The 27461-nt window shown below is 39.6% G+C and overlaps 1 protein-coding gene across 5 annotated transcripts; it reads right to left on the bottom strand.

The window, feature by feature from the left end:
* Nucleotides 1-4849: 4849 nt before the first annotated feature.
* ZNF248 (zinc finger protein 248) lies at nucleotides 4850-26807 on the bottom strand. 5 transcript variants are annotated; one of them, XM_060126976.1, is made up of 7 exons: nucleotides 26723-26807; nucleotides 25658-25711; nucleotides 24818-24919; nucleotides 24684-24725; nucleotides 16318-16465; nucleotides 15944-16039; nucleotides 4850-11267 (listed from the first exon to the last, which is right to left on the bottom strand). In XM_060126976.1, exons 4-7 carry the CDS (start codon nucleotides 24696-24698, stop codon nucleotides 9787-9789), a joined length of 1740 nt encoding a protein of 579 aa, XP_059982959.1. In that variant the 5' UTR covers nucleotides 24699-24725; nucleotides 24818-24919; nucleotides 25658-25711; nucleotides 26723-26807; the 3' UTR covers nucleotides 4850-9786. The 5 variants fall into 5 exon arrangements, with proteins under 5 accessions (XP_059982959.1, XP_059982958.1, XP_059982960.1 ...); XM_060126975.1 differs by lacking the exon at nucleotides 25658-25711 and having other exon boundaries at nucleotides 26723-26806; XM_060126977.1 differs by lacking the exon at nucleotides 25658-25711 and having other exon boundaries at nucleotides 4850-11264; nucleotides 26723-26806.
* Nucleotides 26808-27461: the final 654 nt, after the last annotated feature.

Below are 27461 nucleotides of genomic sequence, written 5' to 3'. Positions count from 1 at the left end.
TTGGCAGTTTTTTTTTTTCAGCACTTCAAGTGTATCATCCTACTCAGTCCTGGCTTGCAAGGTTTCTGTTGAAAGATCCACTGATAGCTTTATGATGGTTTCCTTGTATGAGAGAAAATTTTTTTCTCTTGTTGCTTTTTAAATTATCTCTTTGGCTTTGATTTTTGGCAGTTTTATTATAAGGTGTCTTGGAAAAAATTATTTTGGATTGAAATTATAGGGTGATCTATTAGCTTCATGTAACTGGCTGTCCAAATCTCTCTCTTGGTTTGGGAAGTTTCCAGGCATTATTTCTTTCTTTAAAAAATAAATATATAAATAAATGAATTTATTTATATTTGGCTGTGTGGGGTCTTCGTTGCTGTGCGTGGGCTTTCTCTAGTTGCAGTGAGCGGGGGCTATTCTTCATTGCAGTACGCAGTCTTCTCATTGTGGTGGCTTTTCTTGCTGCAGGCTCTAGGCGTGTGGGCTTCAGTAGTTGCGGCTAGCAGGATCTAGATCACAGCCCAGTAGTTGTGGCGCATGGGCTTCATTGCTCCACAGCATGTGGGATCTTCCTGGACCAGGGCTTGAACCCATGTCTCCTGCATTGGCAGGCAGATTCTTAACCACTGCACCACCAGGGAAGTCCTGCCATTATTTCCTTCCTTCCTCCCTCCCTTCCTCCCTCCCTCCCTTCCATTCATTTATTTTATTTTTGGCTGCGTTGGGTCCTCGTTGCTGCGCACAGGCTTTCTGTGGTTGTGGCTTGTGGGCTCTAGAGTGCAGGCTCAGCAGTTGTGGCACATGGGCTTAGTTGCTCCATGGCATGTGGGATCTTCCCAGACCAGGGATCGAACCCATGTCACCTGCATTGGCAGGCAGATTCTTAACCGCTGCGCCACCAGGGAAGCCCCATTATTTCTTTAAATAAGCTTTCTGTCTCTTTCTCCCTCTTCTCCTGGGTCTCCAGTGATGTATACATTGTTTCACTTAATGGTATCCCATTAGTCCCATAGTCTTTCTTCACTCTTTTTTTGTTTTCTCCTCTGACTGGATAAATTACAAGTGATATTTTTTCTTTTTGGGGGGTTCATTTATTCTTTCTTCTTTAAAATCCAGTCTGCTGGTGAAGCTATTCAATTCTTCAGTCATTGTGTTGTTCAACTAAAATCTTGTTGTGGTTTTTTTCATGTTTTCTCTTCATTGAACTTCTCAATTTGATTTTGTACTATTTTCCTGATTTCACTAAATTCTTAATCTGTGTTCTCTTACAGCTCTCTGAGGATATTTAGAACAATTATTTTGAATAATCAAGCAATTCATGAATCTCTATTTCTTTGGGGTCAGTTACTGTAAGTGTACTGTGTTCCTTTGGTATTGTCATATTTCCCTAATTTTTCCTGATCCCTGTATCCTTGCATAGGTGTTTGTACATATGAACAAGCAGTCACCTCTTGCAGACGTTATGGACTGACTTTAGTAAGGAAAGACTATCACCTGTGAGTGGGGACATGCCAGAATGTTCTGTGATGCAGGTTTACTGGTGCAGGGTGCCAAGTGCTAGAGTGTGTGGCAGCTCTGGCTTGGTGGAGGGGAGGTGTGATGTCTCACTGGCTCAGGCCACTGGGGGCAGGGCACTGGCAACTATGTGGCCCTTGGTGGGTGCTGTGGGGGTCCCCGGTGGCTGCAAGGACTGATAGGGCTCTCAGCAGCACCTCCAGGTCCAGCAGCTAAGGATCAGGGCAGGCAGCAGTGGTGGCCAGAGCCAGTGGCACGCATACACTCAGCTCTGGGGCCGGCCGCAGTTGCTGTGAAGTGGCAGGGGTTGGTTGCAGACACAGAGTGGTGAGGACCAGGGCCAGAAACAAGGACCTCGGCCAACTGTGGGCACACTGGCTGCCGTGGGGCCCCTGGCTGTTGGTGTGCACTCCTGGGGCTGCAGCGTGTCTCCACAGGCACTTGCATGGCAGTGAGGCCAATGAAGGGAGTCAGGCCAGGAGCGTGCAGGTGCACAGCTGCAGGGGTAGCTGCAGGTGAGCCCAGTGGTGCAGACCAGTGGCGAGAGAGGGCCGAATCTGGGCCCCGATGCAGTTAATGGGGCCCTGTTGCCGTGCACTCTTGTAAGGTATTGCCACAGGCACACAGCAGCGGATGTTAGTGACAAAGTTCAGGCCAGGGAGGTGCAGGTGCACAGCTGGCAGTGGGCCTAGCTGCCTGTGAGCCCAGCGGTGCAGGCCAGTGACTTGAGATACGGCTGAATCCAGGCCCACCAGCATTTATGGGGACTTTGGCTGACAACATGCACTTCCATGGCCGCGGGACGGCATACCAGGTGTGCACATGGCAATGGAAGTTGCTGACAAGAGTTGGGCTGGCAGCATGCAAATGCACAGCTGGAGGAGGTAACCCCAAGGGTGCATATGGTCGTGGGGGTTAGCTGTGAGGGCTAGGCTGTTGCCTTGCACTCCTGCGGCTGCGGAGGCCTTCACTAGCCGCTGCTGTGGATCTCAGGCTCTGGTGGACGGGGGTGGAGCAGAAGGGCCTGAGGCGGACTCAGGCAGCTGGTGTCTGTAAATGCAAATACCTGTTGGGCAAAAACTGGTGACACCTGCAGGGAGTCTGTGGCTGTGCTGCCTATTGGTTTCTTCAGTGGGAAAGCTGCTGGGATCCTCTGCAGAACAGGTCACTGGGAACCGTGGTTGCTACTGCTGTGTGGGTGATACTGGTAGCCTCTGTTCTTCTTCCGTGTTCCTAGCTACCTCTATACATCTCACCTGTGCCGGTCTCTGGGTGGAGTGAAACTGAAGTGGGTCCTTCCTCTGGAACCCTGAAAGGCTGGGGAGGCTGGTTGCTCACCTGCTCCTCCTTTTCCAGTGAGAGCTCTTTCTAGCTAGGTTGGTCCGTCTGGCATTGAGCAGCGCGGGCCAGCGGGGTGGGACGATGCAGGCAAAATGAAGTGATTCTTCCTTCCCTTTTTGAGGAGTTCTTCTCAGGTTTTTTGTTCTACTCTGTTGCTGAAGTTTGTTAAGTGGATTCCTAAGCTCTCCCACAGCTGTTTTTGTTCCTGGATAACTTGTCTAATTGTTGACCTTTGTTGGGGAAGGCTGGGGTCTCCTACTTCGCTGTCTTGGTGATGTAACTCTCCACAGAGTTTTTTCTGTTTGATTTTCAAATAACTCCTAATCAACTGAGAAACTGACTCATATCTATTGATTGAATAAATATATTTAGAATTTACTTGCTTATCTTATTTAAGTCCTACAACTCTATAAAGTAGGTACCGCCGTCATTCACATTTTAGGCAGGGATAAACTAAGGTTTTCAGTGGTTAAACTGCCTATCTAGACTCACAAATGTATTAAGTAATAGAATCTGGACGTGTATGCAGACAATAACTCCAAAGTCTATGCTCTTGAACCGTGTGCTTTACTACAGACCACTAACACCCCACAGGCCCAGCTCTTACCGGACAGCCTTTAACAACCCTTCTCAATCACACTCATGGACCTCACGCCCTGGCATACACAGCTTCAGAAAGATCTTCTGGAATAGAGACGTATACATTTTACTGCACACATCTGGCCACCGACATAGGGAGCTTTCCTCAAAGAAAGTAACAAATGCAACCACAGCTGATCCCCTGCTCAATTCCAGTCCTCACCCTCTCTCCTCTGCACCCTCCCCTTCACTCTAAAACACAGACCCTGGAGCACAGCCTATCCTCAAAGGCCTTTATCTGAAGGTAAGTCCAGGGTAGGCACAAAAATATTATGGACACAAATTAAAACATTAATGGGCCCAATTCAGAGGCATTTGGAGAAATTTTGGATCCTACCCACTGTAAGCTAGTCTCAACTCCTTTTCTCTCTGCCAAATTCCACAGAACCCAAAAGTGCACAAACTTCCTTTCCCGTTCTCTGTCCTGAACCAGGTCTCCAGAAGACAAAGGTTGGAGCCTTAGGAGGCTGGAGACAGTGAACTGCACATGTGCTGAGCAAAGGGCTGCACCTTCCTTCCCCAGTGTCATCAGGCCCAATATGTCACATTTCTGAATTCAGCATCCATTAGCCTCAATGGTCCCTCCTTTAGTGCTCCCCCAAATAATCTCTTCTCTCTGGAGGTATTGCTCTTTTACAATTCCAAGGACATAGTTTAAAAATGGGCTATAATCACACCCTGACTCTATACTAACATAAAACTACAACAAATATATGCCACAAATATGTCCATTTCAATTATGGATATACGTAAAACATTTAAATAAAGCTGAAAACAGAGGCCAACAATTAAAAAGTGTCATATCCATGATCATCAGGGTTTCTCCTGGGTTGCAAAATACGTTAGATTCGAAAAATTACACAATTATTAAACAAAAATGGAAAAAAATCCAAAAAAGAAATACAATCCAAAAGAAGACCCCTGCTCTCAAAGTTAACTTTAAGCACCAACTCTGACTTTTTTTTTACAAAGGGTATAATGCCGTGTGACTGTCTTTTCATTAAATGTATAGTGAAAATCTTTATTGGTAAATATATATATATATATATATATATTTTTTTTTTTTTTTTTTTTTGCGGTACACGGGCCTCTCACCGCCGTGGCCTCTCCCGCGGCAGAGCACAGGCTCCAGACGCGCGGGCCCAGCTGCTCCGCAGCATGTGGGACCCTCCCGGACCGGGGCACGAACGCGCGTCCCCCGCATCAGCAGGCGGGCCCCCAACCACTGCACCACCAGGGAAGCCCCGGTAAATATATTTTAAGAATATAAAGTGTCCCCCTTCTGTCCATGATGATAATATAGTCAAGAGGTATACAAGTTCAAAGAAAATAATATCTAGACATAAATAAAAAATATGCAGAGTCTATATGAAGGAAACGAACTTTACTGAACAATAGTTTAAAAGATTTGAGTAATAAGAGGTACAAATCATTTTCCTGACTACAAAATGAAGTATGTTACAGCACAACATTCCAAACAAAATCTCAACGAAGTTATGTGTCTTCACATTTTTTTTGTTCCATTGCTAGAACAAATGTAAATTTTATGTGGAATAATGGGAAGAGCCAAACATTTTGTGAAAATAAAGACTAACGCTTATCTAAAGATGTGTTGTTAATGGCTATAATAATCTAAATATTTTAGATTTGAGTCGGGTAAAAAAACATGTGAAGTCCTAAGATTGTCATAGGAATTCAGTATATGATATTGGTAGTGTTTTAAAAAAAAGTGAAGAGAAATGGGCCTATTTAATAAATGGTGTTGGGGTGGCAGAAGATTAAGTGAAAATAATGGATTCAACAGGATAAGCCTTCCCCAGAAAAACACAGATAAAGGGGTAGGTTCAGGGCAACTACAGCTGCAGTCTCCAACTGGGGGCAATAAACAGGGGTAGTGGCTGAGGACATCTAGGATACCCATGAATTAAACCCTCCCAGAGGCTATGGCTCCACCTTTACCTGCCAAGCATAGGCATGATGATAGCTCATACCAAGCAAGGGAAGGTCAAGTTCAAGACAGAAAACAGGCCCAATTTTAAAAAAAACAACAAAAAACAAAAACAGGTTACACATGTGTATGTATTACACACATATACACACAACTTCCTCCAGATATCCAAGTGGCTCTTTTCCTCCACTTTGGCCTCCCCAATGAGGTCTTTCCCTCTCCACACTACATAAAATCAAACCATCTTTCTGACAACTTTTCCCATTTTATTTTTATAACACTTGTCACCATCATCTTCTCCCTTGCAGATATATTTTCTTGATATGGCTGCTGGTAACAAGAAGGACACAAACTATCTGGTCACGATGACGTCTCAATAAAAATATTCTAGGATGGGTTCTCATTGGCCCATTTTAACAAAGGATCATTCCTGGATGAATACAGATGTGGAGCCAGGAACAGATGGTGCCATCTGGAGTAAATGCCAACTCCATGCTCACAAGAATAGGTTACATTACTAGAACAATGTAGAAAAGTTGCAATAGCCACTACATAATCTTGAGGAACTGACGTCTACTCTTACACACCACTGTTTGAGAGCAAGTTCCCCTCAGATGCTTGAGGAGGTAGAGAAGTGATGCTTAATATCCTGCATGCCCCACCTTGAGCATGTCTGGACTCCACAGGATGGAATGGTTGATGCTCTCTGGGCTCAGTATCCTCATCTACAAAATAGGGGTAGCTATCCCTATGTGAAAGAGCAGATCTTACCCTGAACTTACTTCCAGTAACACACAGCCAAAAATTCTCAGTTGTCTAACCCCCCGCAAAGAAGCCCAAGTCCTTGAAGAATAAGACAGGGTTCAGAATTCCTTGAAGCCCCTTGTGAAGACATGCTCTGCTCTTGTCAGTCTTTAATCATATTCCTTAAAATAGAAGAGGAACTTGGAGAAGCATGGTGGCCATGACTGGTGCCCAAGGAGGTAGCAAAATTTCCTAAGCTTTCCTAGGACTGTGCTGATTAACCAGGGCCCATATTGAGAGAAGAGGGCATAAATACTCTTTGGAGTATAACGGATGACTACTCTTCAGACTCTACCCCAACAGTTACCTCCCCCAAAGTAACTATTGGCTTTTAGTTCAGCAGGTATCCTGGGCCTTTTGCCATGTATTTTAATCCATATATATCTACCTATAGAGAATTTATAATACACTGGAGTCTTATTTTATGGGCATTTGAATTTTGCCAATCAGAAATACTGTCAAAATATTATATTTCAATTAAAAATCCACACAAAAATGTACTCATTATAATATGTGAGGTAAACACCTACTCTTATTATGCTCTCAAGGGGGGTAACCAGTTATCCCTACTGGTCATATCAAGCCAACAAGAAAAAGGATGAATTAATCAAACAGTACAGAGGACTGGCTATTTGGAAGAACAGAGAGCTGCTAACCTCACACCACATATGACAAGAAACACCATGTAGGGCTATATGAATAATCAGTTTAACATGTCTGCTTCACATATGCCAAAGGAAAGACATACCTGCCACAGTGCTCAGTTCCAAAAGGAATTTACTTTATGACAACGTAACAGCACAATGAGGCAGAAACACTTAACTTTCAACTAGTAGAATAACTTTATTTCTAATACTGAGCCTTTATATAGGAATTTACAGGAATAAAATACATTGTGATGCTTATTCTCCAATAGCTCCACCCAGACCTTCCCTTCTACATTCTGAGCCCACTTGTGCTCACCTGCACGTGGCACCTGAGGGCTCTGGGGATTTGGTGCCAAAATTTTGGTAGTGACAATATCTCCTATGAGGAGGCCCCTCCTCCATAAGAGCAGCTCTTATTGGGCTCTGGTAACACTTGCTTCCATCCTTTGCCCCTTAAGAACTTAGAATGGTAATGGCTTCCTGGTGACACTAGTCTCTAGGTGCTTCAATATCCCTTGTTTTTGGCCCAAACTACTGTACTGTAATAAGTCTGCCACTAAAGTCTTCTTAGTTGAAGTAGAATTCTGTTTTTCACCAGAACCATGGCTGATACTAACAGCCATCCCTATACTAACTTGTCAAAAGAAGTAATTCTTCCCTAAAATTGCTGTATAGAACATTAACACTTAGACAAGAATTCATCTGTATCAGGGAACTGCCTTCAGGTCTAAGTAACAGACATCCCTGAGAATAAATAAGAAGCCACTATTGCCACAGTAATACAAACTCCTAGTAGAGAGCAGGTCCAAAAAGAGTTGTGCAGCTTAGTGACGTCATCTCTGAGCCAGGCTTTTCCCATTTGTGTACTGTTATCTTCAGGCTATTGTCCTTCAGGGTCACAACTATAATCTAGTGTAACATACAGACATGAAAATGTCCAGCAGAAGAAAGACAATCTCTTCCCATGTCATGACAATACTTTATCACTGAGATCTTTCCCCAAAGCACTGCAGAATATTTTCCAAATATCTCACTGCTCACATGTCCATCCCAACAAAATCATTAGAATAGAATCTTCATGATTAACTTAGACTAATGTGGATTTACCCCTAAATCATCTGGGGGAAGGACGGACAAAGAGACAAAACAGCCCAGCAACTAAGAAGTAGGGATTGGCTGTTGGGTGGGCAGTATCTCTTGGAACTGCTTTCAATGTGTTCCAAGGAAGCAAAGGAAACACTAAGACAAAGGAGAGAGAGACAGTATATTACAGTCTATTAAATTAAATACCTAGTTCTTTTGTTACATACAACTCGGGTTACACACATCATGCCTAAATAGATACAGCAACAAAGCACCAAGAATATGACAGAGGCATTTCATTATACACCACTACTTTTTATTTGTAGAATGCAGTGAGCATTACTGTTCAAAACTGATGTTAACCTTTGCGAAATTTATGTAACTATCATTGTTATTAATAGCATTTGCATTATTGACTGACCCAAGGCAGCTGAGTAACCTCAGAAAAATATTGTTTGGCTCTTTTATAGAAGTGGAAGCTCAGTAAAAATGGCCATACTCATTCACATATGCCAGCAAAGTCAGAAGAAAGGTAAGCAATATGGTTGTAAAATAGCATATACTGGCCATACTACAGAGAGACTCTGGTAGTATTTAGAATAGGATTGATGCAGAGGTAGTTAAAAACCTCACAAAAACATATTTTGGCTTCTTTATTCAAGAGGCCATTCAGCAATAATGGCCATAGCCATTTATTTATATCAGAAAACGGAAAAAGGGGTATGTGGCTTGTACTTTAAATTTTCCAAATGTATTTTCATAAATACACAGTGATGTGCTACTGTAAATATGTGACTACAGGTTCTCTGAGAAAACAAAACCCTGATTTGTAGAGTTTGCCAATTATCATGGTGTAAATAAATACTTCCACTAAAGCCAAGCTACCAACATGTTGGCACTGAATGTAGAGCTGGGAAGAGATGTCCAGTAGCACATCATTATACAGTATTCACCATGCAGATTCAACAATACAAATAACCTAAAGAACAAAGATAACAGCAAAATACTGTAAAATAATTAGGAAGTAATGAGTGTTGAGTACTTATTACCTTGATTTTTTAATATTTAACTGTAAGTTTATATAGTTTAATTTTTAAATAATGACTCTTTTTAACAACTGGCTCACAAAATTCCTGAAAATTTAACAATCAGCAGTACTTGCAAGCCAGTATAAGCTTACTGCAGTACACCACTGTGTGTTGGTATGTGTGTATAAACATATTTACATATACATATGTACATAATTGTGTCAACCTATAAAGACACTGATGATATCTAGTGTGGGAAATATTAATATAGACCATAATAGTTACTTAACTAAGGGTTCAGAGTTTCTCTTCACAAGCATGTTGGGCTCTAATATACATATCAAGAATACCTCAAATTTCTATGATATTAGCATACTCACATAAGGCCTGCAAACATCAAGGACTCTTCACATAAATGTTTAATGCTGTTGTCATTTAACTTTTTTAAACTTACGATTCTGTGAATATGACTGTAAAAGAGTATCATCCATTAGATTTACAATTTCGGCATCACATCCAGAATATGGCACTACACAACATAAATTTGAGATAAAGGTTTTTGCCATATTATTTAAATGAATTTCCCCTCAATATAAATTTTCTGATGGAAAGTTTTAATTTTTCTTGAAAGCTTTCACATATTCAAAACATTATAAGGTTTTATTCTAGTACTAATTATCTGAAGCACAACAAAACTTCACTTTCTAATAATTTGTGGCATTCTTTGGGTTTCATTAATCTCATTTTAAAAACCTGTATAATGAATTTGAAAGAGTGGATAAAGGCTTCAGAATGTTCAGGATGCTGAAAGAGCTTTCACCCTTGTGTGAATTCTCTGATGTTTAGTGAGTACTGACCTCTGACTAAAGGTTTTCCCACATCCATTACACTCATAGGGTTTCTCCCCTGTGTGAGTCCTCTGATGTTTAGTGAGAGCTGATTTCTCACAGAAGGTTTTCCCACATTCGTTACATTTATAAGGTTTCTCTCCTGTGTGAGTTCTTTGATGTACAATGAGGTTTGATTTCACACAGAAGGATTTCCCACATTCATTACATATAAAGGGTTTCTCTCCTGTGTGTGTTCTCTGATGCACAGTTAGGGCTGACCTGTGGCAGAAGGATTTTCCACATGCATTACATTCATAGGGTTTCTCCCCTGTGTGTGTTCTCTGATGTTCAGTGAGGTTTGACTTCACACAGAACGTTTTTCCACATTGCTTACATTCATAGGGTTTTTCTCCTGTATGTGTTCGCTGATGGTTGGTAAGATGTGGTTTCTGACAAAAGGCCTTCCCACATTCAGTACATTCATAGGGTTTCTCTCCTGTGTGTGTTCTCTGATGTTGAGTGAGGTTTGACTTCTCCCAGAATGTTTTCCCACATTCACCACATTCAAAGGTTTTTTCTCCTGAGTGAGCTCTTCGAAGTTGGGTGAGATGTGACTTCTTGTTGAAAGTATTTCCATTTTCATTGTGCTCATAAGGTTTTTCCCCCATGTGTACTATCTGATGTCTAAAGAGGGTTGACTTTTCCCACATTTTGTGACTTACTTTATATTCATGGGGGATCTTTCTTGTGTAATTTCCCTGATGGATAATGAAAGCTGAACTGTCACAGAAAATCTGCCCATATTCATTATAAGGATTTTCCCCTGTAAGAGCTCTCTGATGCCCCAATCTTAAATCCATATAGAAGGACTTCCCACAAATACTGCATTCATATGGCTCCATTTCCAAATGAGTTCTCTGAGATAAATTAAGCTTTAAACTTTGGATGAAAGTTCTTCCACATTCATTATACTTACAGTGTGTCTCTCCTATCTGAGCTTTCTTGTTTGTGAAAGAGTCTGCCTCCCCATGGCAGCCTTGTCCATTTTCATTATATTCAAAAGGTGGGTCAAAAATTGGCTGAGTGAGATCCGGGCTACGATTCTTTTTTTGATTATATTTATAAGATTTCCCTCCAGTAGGAGTTTTCTCATGCCGAATATCAAGGAGCAATTTCTCATATACATTAAACTCATCAGGCTTCTTTCCAGAATAGTTCTTTCTATTAATAATTAAGCCTGAAATATTTTTCAAACTCATTTCACATGTGTCACATATCTTATACAGAAAATTTCTTGAAGGAACAGAATCTGTACCTAGATTTAAAGTTTTCCTTACTCTGTCACCACTATCTGTACTTAACGTTTGGTTGGTGAAAGCAAGTTGCCAAAAATGTTCATCTTCATTTTCCTGGCTGCTCTCTATCAGGTCATCAACTTTCCAGTCTTCTAGAAATGAGAAAAATAACCACGTCTTATAAATCCTAGTACATTTCTAATGGAATTGGACTTTTACACTAATGCCCTATTACGCAGTCGATTCTTTTGTTTTAGGCTCAGTTTTCTGGTGTAAACTAAATCCAAGTATACATTTCCTTTACCCTTCTAGTTTGAGTGGAAAATAAATACACGCTGCAGTGGAATACTTTATTAATATAACCTTTAAAGCTGGACAGAAAAAGGTGAAATAAATTCAAAGCACAGGGAACCGGTGAGTGGCTGATTCAGAAATCAGGAAGCTCAAGAGAATGGAGTGAGCCCAACAGAGACACTGAACACTGAATAAAGTGACACTGAAGATTAGCAGACAAGGGCTTTCAGGGGATGAACTATGTTTGGTGGAGACAGAACAGTCTAGTCCTAATCCCCTCAGACACTGATTGCTGGGTGGGATTCCTACTAGAGTACTTGCTTCTACTCTACACATCAACACCAGCCTAAAGTTCTGAAAACACCAACTTCCTCAGGTTCAGAAGAATTGTCCGCTAGCCCAGGATCTAGTTTTTCCTTTAATTCACAAGGAATAATTATTTTTTTTAATGCTGTAAGAGCAGCAGGCTAGAGAAGGTGAAATGAACTCAAGACACAGTGAGCAAGGGATGGAGATTTTCTGAGCATTGTTCATGTAGGGAGCAGGAAACTCCGAGAACTGGATGAGTTCAACAAAGGAGGTTTTTTGTTTTTGTTTAGTTTTTTTAAAGGAACATAGGCTGTCTGAGAAACATATTAGAGGAAGCACTCAGTTTGACAGAGACAGATTATGGTTTCTTGTCCTTATCTTCCCACACCTTGATTACTGTGGTAGGATCCTCACTAATATGCATGTTGCCATTCCTCTTTTTCCCATTTGATATAGCAACATCAAAATAAATTTCTGAAAGCACCTATTTCCTCATGTTTTAAGGGACAGTGCTTTAACCCAGACTCTAGCTCTCTATCTAGCTGTGATTCACAACAACACAAATGTCCAACAGGAAATACAAAATAGAGGAGGGGCAGACCATCTCTGCAAAACGACCAGGTTCATTTGGTTTTCTCACAGCTGTTAATGAAGTTGTCCCAACCATCAAGTCATATGTTTCTTTACTTCAGTCTGCTGGTCTACTTTTCCCCATAACAATTTTGTTTCTGAAGCAATACTGATTTTTAAGTCTGCTTTTATATCTAGGTTTATCTTTACAGTGAGGTTTTCTGCTTTCATATCTAGCCTCATCTGTGGCTTTTACTTACTGGTGAGACCCATAATGATCACATTTTTCTATATGGTTCTGAGACCTTCAACAAACTTTATCATAAAAAATTCCTGTCTATACTTTACTGTTGGTACCCAATGCAACAATGTTAATTACGTGTTAAAAAAAAAATCTAGAACAGTCCTGAGCCCACTGCTCCAAAGGCTAACTGATAATTGTTTTTATACTGGCAAACACAAATCAAAACAAAAACTAGATTCACAGTAAGAGCTCAAATCACAATTCCACAAATCCACTAAAAACTATCTGTGCAACTCTAGCTGGAGCGCTCATAAACTGTTCATTCCTAACAACACACATTTCACTTAATTAGCTACACTCCAGCCTTGGCTCTCCTTGGGACCTGGACATCCTTCAGGAAATGCTACTTACTTTAATTTAAAACGACAAACCACAAAAATATTAATAAAAGAACAAAAGCCAACAAACTCTACAACATCCCTACCATGTTTAGCTTCCACTTGCTGCCTTAGAAGAAGTTACTGTCTGTTTAATTCACTGTAAAATAAAACAAATCCAGTGCTCAATGCTAAATCCTTTGTCATGACCACAGTCTAGCTCTTGACAGGTGTTACCAAAATCCTGTTTCCTCTGACTTCATTGAGGACACGGTACATTAATCATTCTTAGAAAGTAATGTGCATATGAATTACTTCCAACCTGTACATGAGGACAAAATAAGGAAATGTGCATTTAGGAAGAGTACTACAGAATGCTTTCTGAATAGATGAAAAAGAGTGATCTCTTCTAAACTTGGCTCAACAAAGTAATTATTAAAATATCAGAATCAGGAAAAATATGAAAGGGCCTTCTCTTTGGGAAAACAAAATCTCAACAATGATAGAAACCCCAAGCAGCAGTCATATGGTCAGGTCTGAGTTTTGGGGATACAGATACTAGTGGGTTAGGGTTACAAAATATGGACTATTTAAGTTGCAGCAAAAAATTGATCTCTAACGTAAAATAAGTGAAATAATAACAAGCCATTACTATATACCATGCAATATTTAAACACTTTACATTTACAATTTTAATTAAGTTTCTGAAAAGGCAAAATAAAAGTAAAAGTTATAGAAAAAGGATAAAATATTTATAAGTGAAATTTAAGACCTAAGATAGTATGAGTTTTAGTATAAACTCTGAAGAGCAGAAAGAAAGACTCTGAGATATATAGAACAGGACCACATTGTGACAGTCAATGGAAGGAGACTGTAAATTCATTTATTAATAAGGAGCAATTTTGTTAGGTTAGTGAAAGATAAATTGGATGCTTTAGGTAAAAAAATAAAAACCAATTAGGAATTAGATCAAGTCAGGAACGACAGAACAGAGACACAGTTATGGTTTTGAGTGACATCAGTGAAAAGTGAGAAAATGAAGACATGAAGAAGATAGAAAGGAAAACAATATCAGGAGTATTTGAAAAAACTAGTAATAGGGGATAACGGGTTCCATACCCTGATCCCATGGTTGCCATTTAAGGCAGTAATGGATGGTTGAATGTTCCTTATTTGACCCCTGGGAAACCAGGCTCTCTAATTTTCTTGTACCTCAGACTGTTCCTCTCAGTCTCCTCTAATGACGAGATTTAATAGATTTACACACCTTGTAAAAGTGGTACCATCCCAGGACTACCTCTCTCATTTACAATCACTCTCTAGAAAAGGAGACAGCAAACTATGATTATAAGGCAGTGGTCCTAGAACTCAGGACGTTTTTTATGTTTTTAGAGGGAAAACAACAGAAGAGGCAGCAGAGAGGAGTGAGGAGGAAGAGGAAGAGGTAAGAGCAGGAGGAAGAGCAGCAGCAGCAACTGAGACCATGTGTGGCCCACGAAGCCTAAAATATTTACTCTCTGATTTTTTACAAAAAAGTTTGCCAATCTCTAATCTAAAACTCTTCATCTAGCCCCAACCTTTAACACCACCTAAAGCTGATGCCTTTCGAATGGATACTTCTAGCTCTGGCCTCATTATGTACTTCACACGATGTATATATGAAATCGCCTTTTCAATACCAGATTCTAACAGTTACCTCAGCTTCTTGTGTCCAAATGTAAAATTCGTAGTAACTCCCCTATAATCTCTCCTCCAAATTTTCTCTATCTCAGTAAATGGTACGCTAAGTTATCAGGTGCTTGAGACAAATCACTGGAGTCATGCTCAACTCCTCTCTCTCTCACACTCTGTATCCAACCCAATAGCAAATCCTCTTGGCCTCGTCTCCAAGATATATGTACAAATCCACCATTTCTCAGCACTTCCAACATAGCCTTAGCCACTAGCCTCTCTCCTCCCGAGTACATAGTAGTGTCCTGTTATTCCTTCCTTGGTCGTGCCTAAGCATCATCTACCCACCACATGTTCACCACACAGAAGTCAGAGAGAACCTTTAAAACTGTAAATCCAATCTTATAGCTTAATCTGATTTATGTTTACTCAAAAAAGCCTGAGGATTTCCCACCTCACTCAAAATAAAATTAATGGGTCTCCCATGGTACATGCTACTTATGACATCATCTACAACCAATCTCCCCCAGGCCTTCTCACCTCCAGCCACACTGACATCCTTGCCATTCCTCAAACACCCTAAGAGCACACCTGTCTGAGAAGTTCAGCACCTGATGTTCCCTCTGTCTGGAATACTCAGAATCCACAGAACCCACATTTTAATTTATTAGAGACTTGTGTATTGTGGACCTCATCAAAAAGGTTTTCTCTTGACTTCCATACCAAATAGCACATGCCATCATTCTCCAGCCCCCTTTTCACTGCTTTAACTCTCTACAGTATTTATCACCACCCAACAACATGTGTGTGTATACAAGCATGTATAACTCCGTACACATACACACACCTACACCTATACACACACGTATGCTTTTCTGTCCCTCACTGTAATAGACACTCTGTGATAATAGGGACATTCTTTTAATTACCTATAAACATAGTTGGGTCATATTGGGCACTCAGCATATATTTGTTAAATGAATATATGGAAGTATTGCATGAATACATACTACCTAACAAGAGATGTCCAAAGACAATACAGAGAAGGTGAACAATTTTAAAAGATAAAGTAACCAAGAAAAATTATCTCAGATGAAGCCAAATGAGTTTGGATTATGGATATAGGTAAATCACTCTAAAATGTCAAATAACAAAGGGAAGCATTTATGAGTGAAAGTGACATATGGAGGAATGTGATTAAAGTAACAAAGGGATGTGGGCCAACTGTCCTTAATCACTTCCAAAGGTCTGGGGCTAAAAAATGTGTTTTTGGAAAAATAGTTCAAAGTTAATAAACCATAAACCAGTGCCCTAAGATCTCATTTCCTCTGGCTTCCATCTGCCTGTGAACTCACTAACTCACCTGAGCGGCACTGTTTTGGGAATCTTTCCTCTAATATCCAAGGTTCTTCTCCTTGCTCGATCTTGAAGATCACTTCTGGCTTAGTAATGCAATTCCCTGTAAAGAAAATAACACAGGACTATGGCTGAACAGCCTGGCTTCGGGGACTCTGAAAAAATGATAGGGAAGAAATGTATAGCTTCAGGAGCTACCTAAAAGAGGTGCCTAAATGAACCAATCCTTAAAGAGGTAAGAATATAGCATTCTTTATAGTGGCCAAAAGGGATCAGTCATCTGATCCCTTGAATCTCCATCAGAAAATTCCACAGGGAGTTCTTATGTTTCATCAACTAAGAAATGCATGCTCCTCGTTCACATGGAGAAAAAATTCTTACCTACTGAGACAAGATGGCTGTAATTTTCCAGGATCACGTCTCTGTATAGTATCTTCTGAGCAGGATCCAGCAGGTACCACTCTTCCTGAGTGAAGTCCACACACACATCTTTGAATGACACTTGTTCCTGTAACAGTATATTCCTTTTCTATAATGAAATTGTCAGAGCTCTATGAGTGGTAAATATTTAAAAGAACCAATCTCTTTAGAGTTTACTAAAAATTGGTATATAGGATTGCCTTCTTTTATGCTATCCTATGTAGGAAAAAAGTAATATCTTGTACAAATTGAGTTTCCACTAAGGGGGTGGAACTAGTTGCTACAACTGTTATTCCTGATAAGGAGACATACACATTAACATTTATTAAATTAGACATTGTAGGAACTAGCATTATGCACAAAGTAGACTGGGGTTACCAAGAAAATGTTCTTTCATATTATCTTTTATATTATAAAGTTAACTGTCACTAAGGAAGTAAAACTTTCCGTTGTTAAAATGAACAGAGGGATTAAAATTAATATGGTACAGGCCCTAACCAAGCTCAACCCGTGACTGATTAAAGTGACCAGTCCTGTACTCTACCTGCCCAACAGAGAAACGGATGAATCCTCTCTGCTAAAAGAGATCATTTTCTGGAGCCTCTACCAATATTTGTGTTGTTAAATACAATGTTTGGCCTCCAATAAAAAATGTCATGTTATATGAAGAGACAAAGACCAAGGAAAAAAAGAAAATAAAAGCATACCCATAGGACACTCAGATATTGGAACAAACAAGAACTTCAAAATGAGTTATGATTAATAGGTTCAATAAAATAGAGGAAAATATGAACAAAGTAAATGAAAGGATGAGAGAAGTTCAACAGATATGTGGTATGTGTGTTGTGGAGAAAGAATTAACAGAGCAGGCCTGAGACTGCTATCCTCTGAACGATCTGCTACAAGGGTGTTCCTTGGCTGGCATCTGGGAACTTGGATTTCAGGAGGGTTCTTACCAGTCCTTAATAAGAATGGTTCACTGAGCCTAAACTGTTTGTGTAAACAATATGGTTTTTGCTGCACACATACATTCCTTCTGGAGTCTGGAATTCTGTTATATGCTAAGCAGAAAGTACCTATGTTACTAGCCCCTGATAAACATGCTGAACACTGAGTGTTTGTTGAGCTTCCCTGGCAGACATTTCACATCAGTTGCCACATCTCACTGCTAGAGGACTTAGGTGTGTCCTGGGAGAAGACTCTTAGAAGCTTGTGCCTGGTGTCCTCTGGACTATGCCCATGTGCCTTTTCCCTTTGCTGATTGTGCTTTGTACCCTTTCACTTCAATAAATGATAGCAGTAAGTACAACTACATACTGAGTCATCTTAGCAAATCACTGAACCTGGTGATGGTCTTGGGGACCTCTGATACACGTGTATACAAACACACACAGATACATACATACGTGCATAAAATGGGCATTCCAAAGTTGAAAATTACAATATCTGAAATTAAGAACCATTAGATGGGTTCAAATCATATTAGAGAAAGAAGACACAATCTGAAACATATTCATCTAACAAAAGAGTATCAAAATACATACAGCAAAAACTGACAGAAATGAAAGGAGAAATAGACAAATCTAAAACCATAGTTGGGGTCTTCTATCTTGAGCGATTGAGCAGGCAGAAAATCAGTAAGTATATAGATGACCTGCACAGCACTATCAATCAACATGATCTAACTGGCATCTGTAGAATATTCCACCCAAAAAAATAAAACACACATTCTATCATTCTATTCTAGCTCATATGGTCCATTCACCTAGATAGACCATAGTCCTGGCCACAAAACACACCTTATCAAATTTAAAACAATAGCTATCATACAAAATATGTTCTCAGACCACAACGGAATTAAATAGAAATCAATAAGCAAGAGATAACTGAAAAATCCCAAAGAGTTGAAAATTAAACAACATACTTACAAATAACCTGTAAGTCATACTTATAAATAACCTATAAGTCTAACCTATAAGTTTTAAATAACCTATAAGTCAACTTATAATAACCTATAAGTCAAAGAAGTCTCAAAAGAAATTTTAAAATATTTTAAATGAAATGGAATAAAAATGAAAATACCATGTATCAAAATTTGTGCGATGCAGTGAAAGCAGTGCACAGAGGACATTTATAGCATCAAATGTATACATTAGAAAAGATTAAAAATCAAAACCCTAAGCTTCTATCTTAGTAAACTAGAGAAAAAAGGCAAATTAAGCCTAAACCAAGCAAAGTAAAGGAAATAATAAAAATTAGAATAAATCAGTTAAATTGAAAATGTGAAAAAAATACAAAAAGCCAATGAAACTCAAAGTTGCTTCTTTGAAAAGATCAATAAAATTAATAAACCTCCAATCTAACCAAGAAAAAAAGAAAAAAGAGGCAAATTGGAAATCTCAGAAATGAAAGCTAGGTTGACACTACTAAGCCTAATGACATTAAAAAAATAATGAGAATACTACAAATAATTCTATTCCTGAAAAATTGGTAACATAGATGAAATTGACAAATTCCTTAAAAGACACAGCTACAAAATTCACACAGGGAGATACAGATAACCTGCATAGACTCATTTCTGTTAAAAAAAAAAAAAAACTGAATCAATAATTAAAACACTTCCAAAATAGAAAGAACCAAACCCAGATGGCATCACTGGTGAATTCTACTGTACATTTAAGGAAAAAATAATAACAATTCTCCATAATCTCCTCTGGTAAATAACACCTCCGAACTCATTACATGAGGCCAACATTACCCTAATACCAAAACTAGATAAAGACATTATGAAAAAAATAAAGACTAATGTCTCTCAATAACATAGATGCAAAAATTCTCAAATATTGGCAAATCAAATCTGACAATGTATAAAAAGAAATACAAACCACAACCAAGTGGAATTTATTGCAGGTATGGAAGGCTGGGTCAGCATTAAAAAAAAATCAATCAGTATAATCCAACATATCAATAAGCCAAAGAAGAAAAATTACACGATCATATCAATTAATGAAGAAAAAGCATTTGACAGAATCCTACAGTCATTCATGATAAAAACTCTCAGCAAACTAGGAATAGAGGGGAACTTTCCCGACTTAATGAAGAAGCTAACATCATACTTAATGTTACGAGACTGGACACTTTTCCCCTAAGTGCAGGACAGGGCAGGGATGTCCTGTCTTAGTACTCCTATTCAAGTCCTAGCTAGTACAGAAAGACCTACAACAAGACAAAACAAACAAAAAGGGCTTCCCTGGTGGCGCAGTGGTTGAGAGTCTGCCTGCCGATGCAGGGGACACAGGTTTGTGCCCCGGTCCGGGAAGATCCCACATGCCACGGAGCGGCTGGGCCCGTGAGCCATGGCTGCTAAGCCTGCGAGTCCGGAGCCTGTGCTCCGCAATGGGAGAGGCCACAACAGTGAGAGGCCCGCATATCGCAAAAAAAAAAAAAAAAAAAAAAAAAAAAACTGAAAAATAAAAAACTGAAATGTGATTAGAAAGAAAAAATAAAACTGTCTTTATTTGAAGTCAACATTGTCTATGTAGAAAGTCCCAAAGAATCTACAAAAAGAAAAAGAAAAAAAATCCTGGAAGTAATAAGCAAATATAGCAACATCATAGGATATAAGGTCAATATTAAAAAGTCAACTGTTTTCCCATATCAGAATAAACAATTGGAATTTCAAATTTTTGAATGAAAAAAATACCATTTACAATATGACTACCAAAAACAAAGTATTCAAATATAAATCTAACACAATATATTTCAGGGATATGCAGAAAAACAAAAACTGATAGAAGAAATCGAAGATCTAAATAAATGGAGAGATATTCCACATTCATCAATCAGAAGACAGTATTGTTAACATGTCAATTCCTTCCAACTTAATCTATAAATTCAGTGAAATTCAAATAAAAATCCCAGCTATTTTGTAGACACTGAAAAAATGATTCTAAAATTTAAACAGGAAGGTAAAGGACCTAGAATAGCCAACGTAATATGGAAGAAGGAAAAAGAGGATATACATTACCTGATTTCAAGACATATAAAACTACAAGTAACCAAGACAGTGTGTTATTGTTGAAAGAGACACATAGATCTGTGAAACAGAACAGAGGTCCCAGGAACAGATCCACTGATATATAGTGAACTGATTTTTTTTTTTTTTTGTAATTGAGGTATAGCTGATGTACACTACTATATAAGTTTTAGGTGTACAACATAGTGATTCACAATTTGTAAAGATTATATTACATTTATAGTTATTATATAATATTGGCTATATTTCCTATGTTGTACAGTATATCTCTGTAGCTTATTTATTTTATACATACTAGTTTCTACTTCTTAATTCCCTACCCCATCTTGCCCCTCCCCCTTCCCTCTCTCCACTGGTAACCACTAGTTTGTTCTCTATATCTGTGAGTCTGTTTCTTTTTTGTTATATTCACTAGTTTGTTTTATATAGTCAACTGATTTTTGACAAAGGCACAATGGCATTTAAATGGAGAAAAGATAGTCTTTCAACAAATGATTCTTCAACAACTGTACATCTATGCAAAAAAATGAACCTAGACACAGACCTTACACCTTATACAAATATTAACTAAAAATGAATCACAGATCTAGAAGTAAAATGCAAAACTATTAAATTTCTAGAAGACAATATAGAACATAGGAAATCTATGTGATCTTGGATTTGGTGATGAGTTTTTAAATACAACAGAAAAAAGCACATTCCATTAAAATAATACATGGGTTGGGTTTCATTTAAGATAAAATATTTTGCCCTGCAAAAGCCATTTGTAAGAAAATGAAAGGTCAAGCCACAGACTGGAAGAAAATATTTGCAACATATATATCTAATAAAGAAGTTACATTCAAAATATGCAAAAGAACTCTGAAAACTCAATAGTAAGAAAACAAATCACCTAATAGAAAAATGGACCAAAGATATGAATAAACATGTCAAGCAAAGACATATGGATAGCAGATAAATTTATGAACAAATGCTCAATATCACCTGTCATTAGGGAAATATAAATTAAAACAAAAATGAGATACCATGACACACCTACTGGAACAGTTAAATCCAAAACAATGACAACATCAATTTCAGTTCCAGATGCAGAAGAGGAATTCTGATTCACAGTTGGTAGGAATGTAAAATGATACAGCACTTTTGTAAAACTGGCTGGCAGTTTCTTACAAAGCTAAACAGTCTTAACATATGATCAAGCAGTTTCACACCCTAGCTATTTAAAAATGTATGTCTATGTAAAAACCTACATGTTTCTAGCAGCTTAATTCATAATGACCAAAAACTGGAAGGAACCAAGAGTCCATGGGTTAATGACTCAGAAATCACTTATACATGTATGCTGGAACTGAACAATTAAGTAAATGAAGTGCAGATGGTGGTAGACAGATTGCTAAAATGGGAGTTACAGACAAGCAAGGAGAGAACGCTAGAATGTTCCATGTGATAATGATTACAGCAGGGGACATCAGTGTGAAATAATACTTAGCTTAATGCAAACACAGACGGTTACATACTGAAATATTTATAGATATGTGTATACATGTGAGTTAGTATACATATATATTTTCTTGTTCAGTCAGCTGAGAGGGTCTCTAAGGAATTAGAAACCAGTAGCAATCCAGCCCCCCAATCTTGGTTTCTAATACCATGCTCCAATAAAAGGAACCAGAGCTCTTCAGGGAAAAATGGCTAATTCTAGGGCAGGAAATATAAGATGAGCCTACTACCAGAAAGTATAGAAGAAGTACTCAAACAAAAACACAATAATGAGGTACATAAGAAAGACACAGGAACCAGTTGAAAGTGCTCTATTTAATAACCAAGCTGAAACAATTTGAGCAACAAAATGACCAAGGTAGTACTGGACTATAAACAAAGTAAAAAATAACTAGCCGTGAGTTCATATTGATATTAAACACTGACTGAGTTAATAAATACACAAGTATCCTGTGCAGAACTCCTAATAATTTATGTGGATACTCCACCATGAAGGAGGTGTAGCATAACTCCCCACTTTCTTCCAAAGGGTACAGTATGAAAACAGACGAAAAAAGAATAACTTTGCAGTGGAGAAAGTTGACCACATGACCTCAGCCACGTGATCAAAACTGATTCATCATCTGTTGAAAAGTGAAAAGTCATGTGAAGAGCATTTACCCTGATAAGATGTTACCAAATGGCACTCTACCTCTGTGGTCTTTCTACACGAAAACAATTACCCCAATATAATCACGAGAAAAACAGCAGACAATTCCCAAGTGAGGGACATTCTACAAAACACCTATCTTGTACTCCTCAAAAACTGACAAGGTCATCAAAAACAAGGAAAGTCTGAGAAACTGTCACAGCCAAGGGGAGCCTAAGGAAACATGATGACTAAGTGAAATGTGATATCCTGAAGCAGAATACCTGCATGGGGGAAAAAAACATGAACAATCATCAAAAGACAAATGATATACCAGAAAATAACTCATATAAAAGACAAGCATTAGTATCCCTAATATACAAAGAGCTAACCAGACATTGAAAAAAAGAAAAAAGCCAGAAACCTAAGAGCAAAATGGGCAAAAGATATGAACAGACAGTTCACAGAAATATAAAAATAAGACACCTTTTAGATGCATGAAAAAAATCTTCAACCTCTCTCATAGTTAAGATAATTACAGATGTAAAGTACATAAAATACTAATTTTTACCTATCAGTTGCCAAAATCCAAAAGTGAACCACGTATTTCTATGGGAGAAGCTATGGAGAAAAAGCACTATCATGCAGTACCAATGGAAATGCAAAATGAGACTATCTATAATCCCACCAAAAGGATCAAGTTTATCAATTGTATTCAACCCTTTGACCTGGCAATCTCACTTCTGGGAATTTATCTGGTAGAATAAACCTACATGTACAAGGCTATTCATTAAAACATGGTTTGTAGTAGCAAAAGGTTGGAAATAGTTAATAACTAGTTTAATAAACTATGGAACATTCGTAATTGAATCACCATGTGATTATTAACAAAGAAAGATGTTCTGTTACAGAAAGATCCCTGGGAATAGGCTGAAAAAAGAAGTGAAAAAAGGAAAAAAAAAAAAAAAGAAGAAGAAAAAGAATGGGAAATAGTGTATACACTCATTACTCAGTGTGGTTCCCTGAGCAGCAGAATCAACTCCATCTGGGAGCTGATTAGAAATGCAGACTCCAGGGCCCCACCCAGATATACTAAATCAAAATCTGCATTTTAACACGTTGCCAGGGATGTACAGGTGCATCTAAATTTAAGAAGCTCTAATAATAGATTCCCTTTTAAATAAAGGCCGGGAACACATATTTTCTTTCAACTGAATAAAGAAACACTGGGAGGACAAACAAGAAATAGAAATAATGTATACTATAGTAGGGTGACAGTACACTGCAGCTCATCTGGGACTGTCCCTATATATGCCAGCTGTCTCAGCATAATTGTTAATAAAACTTCTTTCACTCTCAGTGAAAGTGTCACAGTTTAGATGAGAAATAAATGTCACCCTACCTGGAGGAAGCATCAGCTACAGAGAGGATGGGGTGTGAATTTTTACTTACTTTTTTTTTTTTTCCATGTTTTAGCCACACCAAGCAGCATGCGGGATCTCAGCTCCGTGACCAGGGATCGAACCCACATTCCCCCACAGTAGAAGCACGGAGTCTTAACCACTGGACCAGCAGGGAAGTCCCTTTACTTACTTCTTTTGTATCACTTACTTTTTTTAAAAACCATGTTAATATACTAACAATTTTTAATTATTTCATTTTTTAAAAAAGACAAAAGCAGTCAGGAAAAATAGGTATACTGGGAAGGGCAGTTGGCTAAGGATAGATAAGCAGGGGATAAGCAATAAATCCAGGGATAAGCAATGTTGGGGCAAAAGGCAAAGCCAACTTCATGAGGGACAGAAGTTAGGAAAAGGAGAGCTAGGAGGGTAGTATCATAGACAACAACAGAGGAGACTTCCAAAACAAAGAGACTATGGATAATAGTACCAAATGCTGCAAAAGGGTCAAGTAAGACAAAGACAAAAACATGGATTTGATTACAATTTGGTGATCTTTTCCAGAACTGATTCAGGTGAGTGGTGGTGAAGAAGCAAGACTGCATGTATTAGGTGGAAATGGAAATGCAGAAACAAAAGCCAGGACTACCTGCTACTTAAGCTAGAAATACAAATGAGCTAACATGAGGTTTTATAAACCTTTAGAAACTTTAGAAAACGCATTTTAAGACAAAATGGCAATAAACAACAAAAAAAAACTCACCTGGGATTTGTTCATTTTTCACTCTTAGTGGAGGAGGGAGAGCTGAAGGAGAAGGAAGAAGGAAGTAAGAACTTGACCTGCCTTGTAGTTCCTGGATTCACCTGCCTACACAGCTCCACACACAAGATACTTACTTGTCCATGTGTGGCTCCGATTTATGTTGAGCTTAGACATGATACTTTTCACTGAGTGAATGTAAACATTTGTTTCTTATTGATTTATTACCAATTTAGGTTCTGTGACACAGAAAAATTAAAAACATGAGATGAGTTTAACATTGAACAGTAATCTAAAGGAAGGAACACTATGGATCTGCCAAAACTGATGTTGTAGGGGGAGAAAAACACCTCAAACCATATTGTTCATCTGGTTATCTGCTAACACCATTAATCCTATGAGGTCAGATAATCCAAGAAACCTCTGAAAAAAGGGATGGGAGTGTTTAAGGCAAGATTCTTTTTTTTTTTTTTAATGTTCTCACCTGCTTACAATTTTCAGAAGGATCTTTTAATAAAAAAACTAACTTTGACCTAACAGTCACAAAATGGGCAGTGGCCCACGAATCTGCAGACCTGACTTTCAACCTCGATTCTACCACTAACAAATTGCATGACGTCAGGCACTCACCTTCTCAGGCTCAATTCTTTTTTTTTTTTTTTTCATTTTTCAAGTAAGCAACAGATAACCCAAAAGGACCTGCCTGCACTACCATCCTGCGCGTCTATCCAGCTGGGGGAGCAGGAACCTCAGCATTTCTCTAGATGCCATGAAAAATGGGACACTGAGGGCAGCTCACCTCAGGAAAGAGTGACTGGAGAACGAGGGGAGGAGGAGGTGTTAGGGACAGACAATGACAGAATTTCCTTAGCTATGGCTGGTGAGCCTTTCAACCCCGACCATGCCTTCACAAACTCTCCAAACAGGTGACATTTCCTGTGCAGCCTGCATGCCCACCCATCTCAGCTCCAGCTCACCTCTCTCTTCTTAAATTTGTCTCAGACCTTCCACCGTCACACAGCCTTCGATGGCTTCAGGATACCGTGTCATGATTATACACAACAAATAACAAATGAATACATAATAAATAATAACTTGGGATCTGGGTGATGTTAGAGCCAGGAAAAGGCCTTGGTGGCTAGCTGGTTTAGCCCCCTCCAATCCCATTTCACAAACGAATTAACTGAGGAATGGAGGCCCTAGAGACTTATCCAAGCTCCAGCCGCCTGTATTACATACAAAACAATTAAATACAACAGCAGCCAACAAAACGTGAGCGCTCAAAACAACACAGTGTGGCAAGCACTCCAGATATCTGCATTTTACAGCTAAGCAAGACAAATCTCCCAGCGGCTATTTGGTCCAGGAAATTCATGTATTTCCGAGCCCCTTCCTGGGGCAGTCGTTCTCTCCCACATCCTCCCTGCGCCCCGTAATCCCAGCACGTCACTACGTAAAGCACACACACGCGCGCGCACACACACACAGACAGACACACACACACAGCGACACACAGAGACACACACACACGCACGCACACACACACACACACACACACACACACACACACACACACACACACACACACACACACACACACACACACACACACACACACACACACGTCGCGCTCGCGCACTCGCTCTTCCCCGCATTCCTCGCCCCTCCCCGCAGGCCCAGATCACACGTCACGCACGCGCTCTCCCCTTGACAACCCCGCTCCCTCCCCGCGGGCCTAGCGCACACGTCACGCACGCGCACTCCCCACGGGCGGCCACACGACGGCGCCGCCCGCTCAGCTCAAGGGCTGAAGAGCTGAGGACCGAGCGAGCCCGAGAGTCCGCGTTCCCGCGCGGAACTCCGGCCTCTCCAGGCAGAGGCGCTGCCGCCTGCAGTCCCTTCAGTTCTGCAGGCGCCGCAGACTCCTGGGGTCCTGCCGATGTTCGCGGGGCTCCAACCTACCACCCGGCACCGCTGCCTCCGCCGGCTCCCCGAGCCGCGCGGGGTCCCCATGGCCCTCGCCCCCACCCTCTGGGGCTCACCCGCAGCTCCCTCGCCGCGTGGACCTGGAGGCCAGGGATTGTTTCCCACGAGGGGCTGGAGGCCGGGGAAGGACGAGCCGGGAGGAGAAGGCGGGGATGCACATGCGCAGAGGGAGGGAGCGGCGTGGCGCGGTGGCGGCGAGTTAGAAGTTGGCTTCTGGCAGCTTGGGTTGGAAAAGTGGCTCTACCTTTAGAAGCAATGCCTCACTCCTAAATTGTACAAAAGTAAGCTAATAGTAGTACAGTACCTAGCTAACGGTTTTTATGAAGATTAAGGGCGTTTACAAAAGCACTTAGGGTGGCGTCTGGCACATAAATTGTTCAGTACGTTTCTTAAGATTACCTTGCCCAGTATACGCCATGCGCACTCCTTTAGAAATCAGCTGGAGAGTTTCTGCCTTGTTGACTGGATTGAGATATTACTATCTGATATATTCACTCCTGCTACCTGGACCCTGGATTCTGTCCGTGTCCCAGAGATGTATGTCAAAGCAGTGTGCGTTTTCGACTAGACACAAACCAAGAGAAGCAAAGTGGTACGTGAATTTAATTTATGAACGTGGACAGATGTTATTTTAGTTTTGATAAATTTATCTTCTATAGTTTAGACAGTAAATCTATGTAAACTAAAATAATATCTGTGAGCAGCCTAGTTATTCTCCGGAATGAGGAAAAAAGCAACCTAGCAATTCAGTATTAATAATAAAAACTGTTCCTATGTAAGAAACTGTTCACACAC

This window comes from Lagenorhynchus albirostris, chromosome 16 (assembly GCF_949774975.1).
Source record: "Lagenorhynchus albirostris chromosome 16, mLagAlb1.1, whole genome shotgun sequence".
In the NCBI taxonomy this organism is placed as follows: domain Eukaryota; kingdom Metazoa; phylum Chordata; class Mammalia; order Artiodactyla; family Delphinidae; genus Lagenorhynchus; species Lagenorhynchus albirostris.
This window is presented reverse-complemented; position numbering and strand designations above follow the sequence as displayed.

Coding starts and splice junctions, on each gene's coding strand:
- ZNF248 (XM_060126976.1), bottom strand. Junction 16,040..16,317: donor CAGCCATCTTGTCTCAGTAG/GTAAGAATTTTT, acceptor TTTTCTTTACAG/GGAATTGCATTACTAAGCCA. Junction 11,268..15,943: donor CCCAAAACAGTGCCGCTCAG/GTGAGTTAGTGA, acceptor TCTCATTTCTAG/AAGACTGGAAAGTTGATGAC.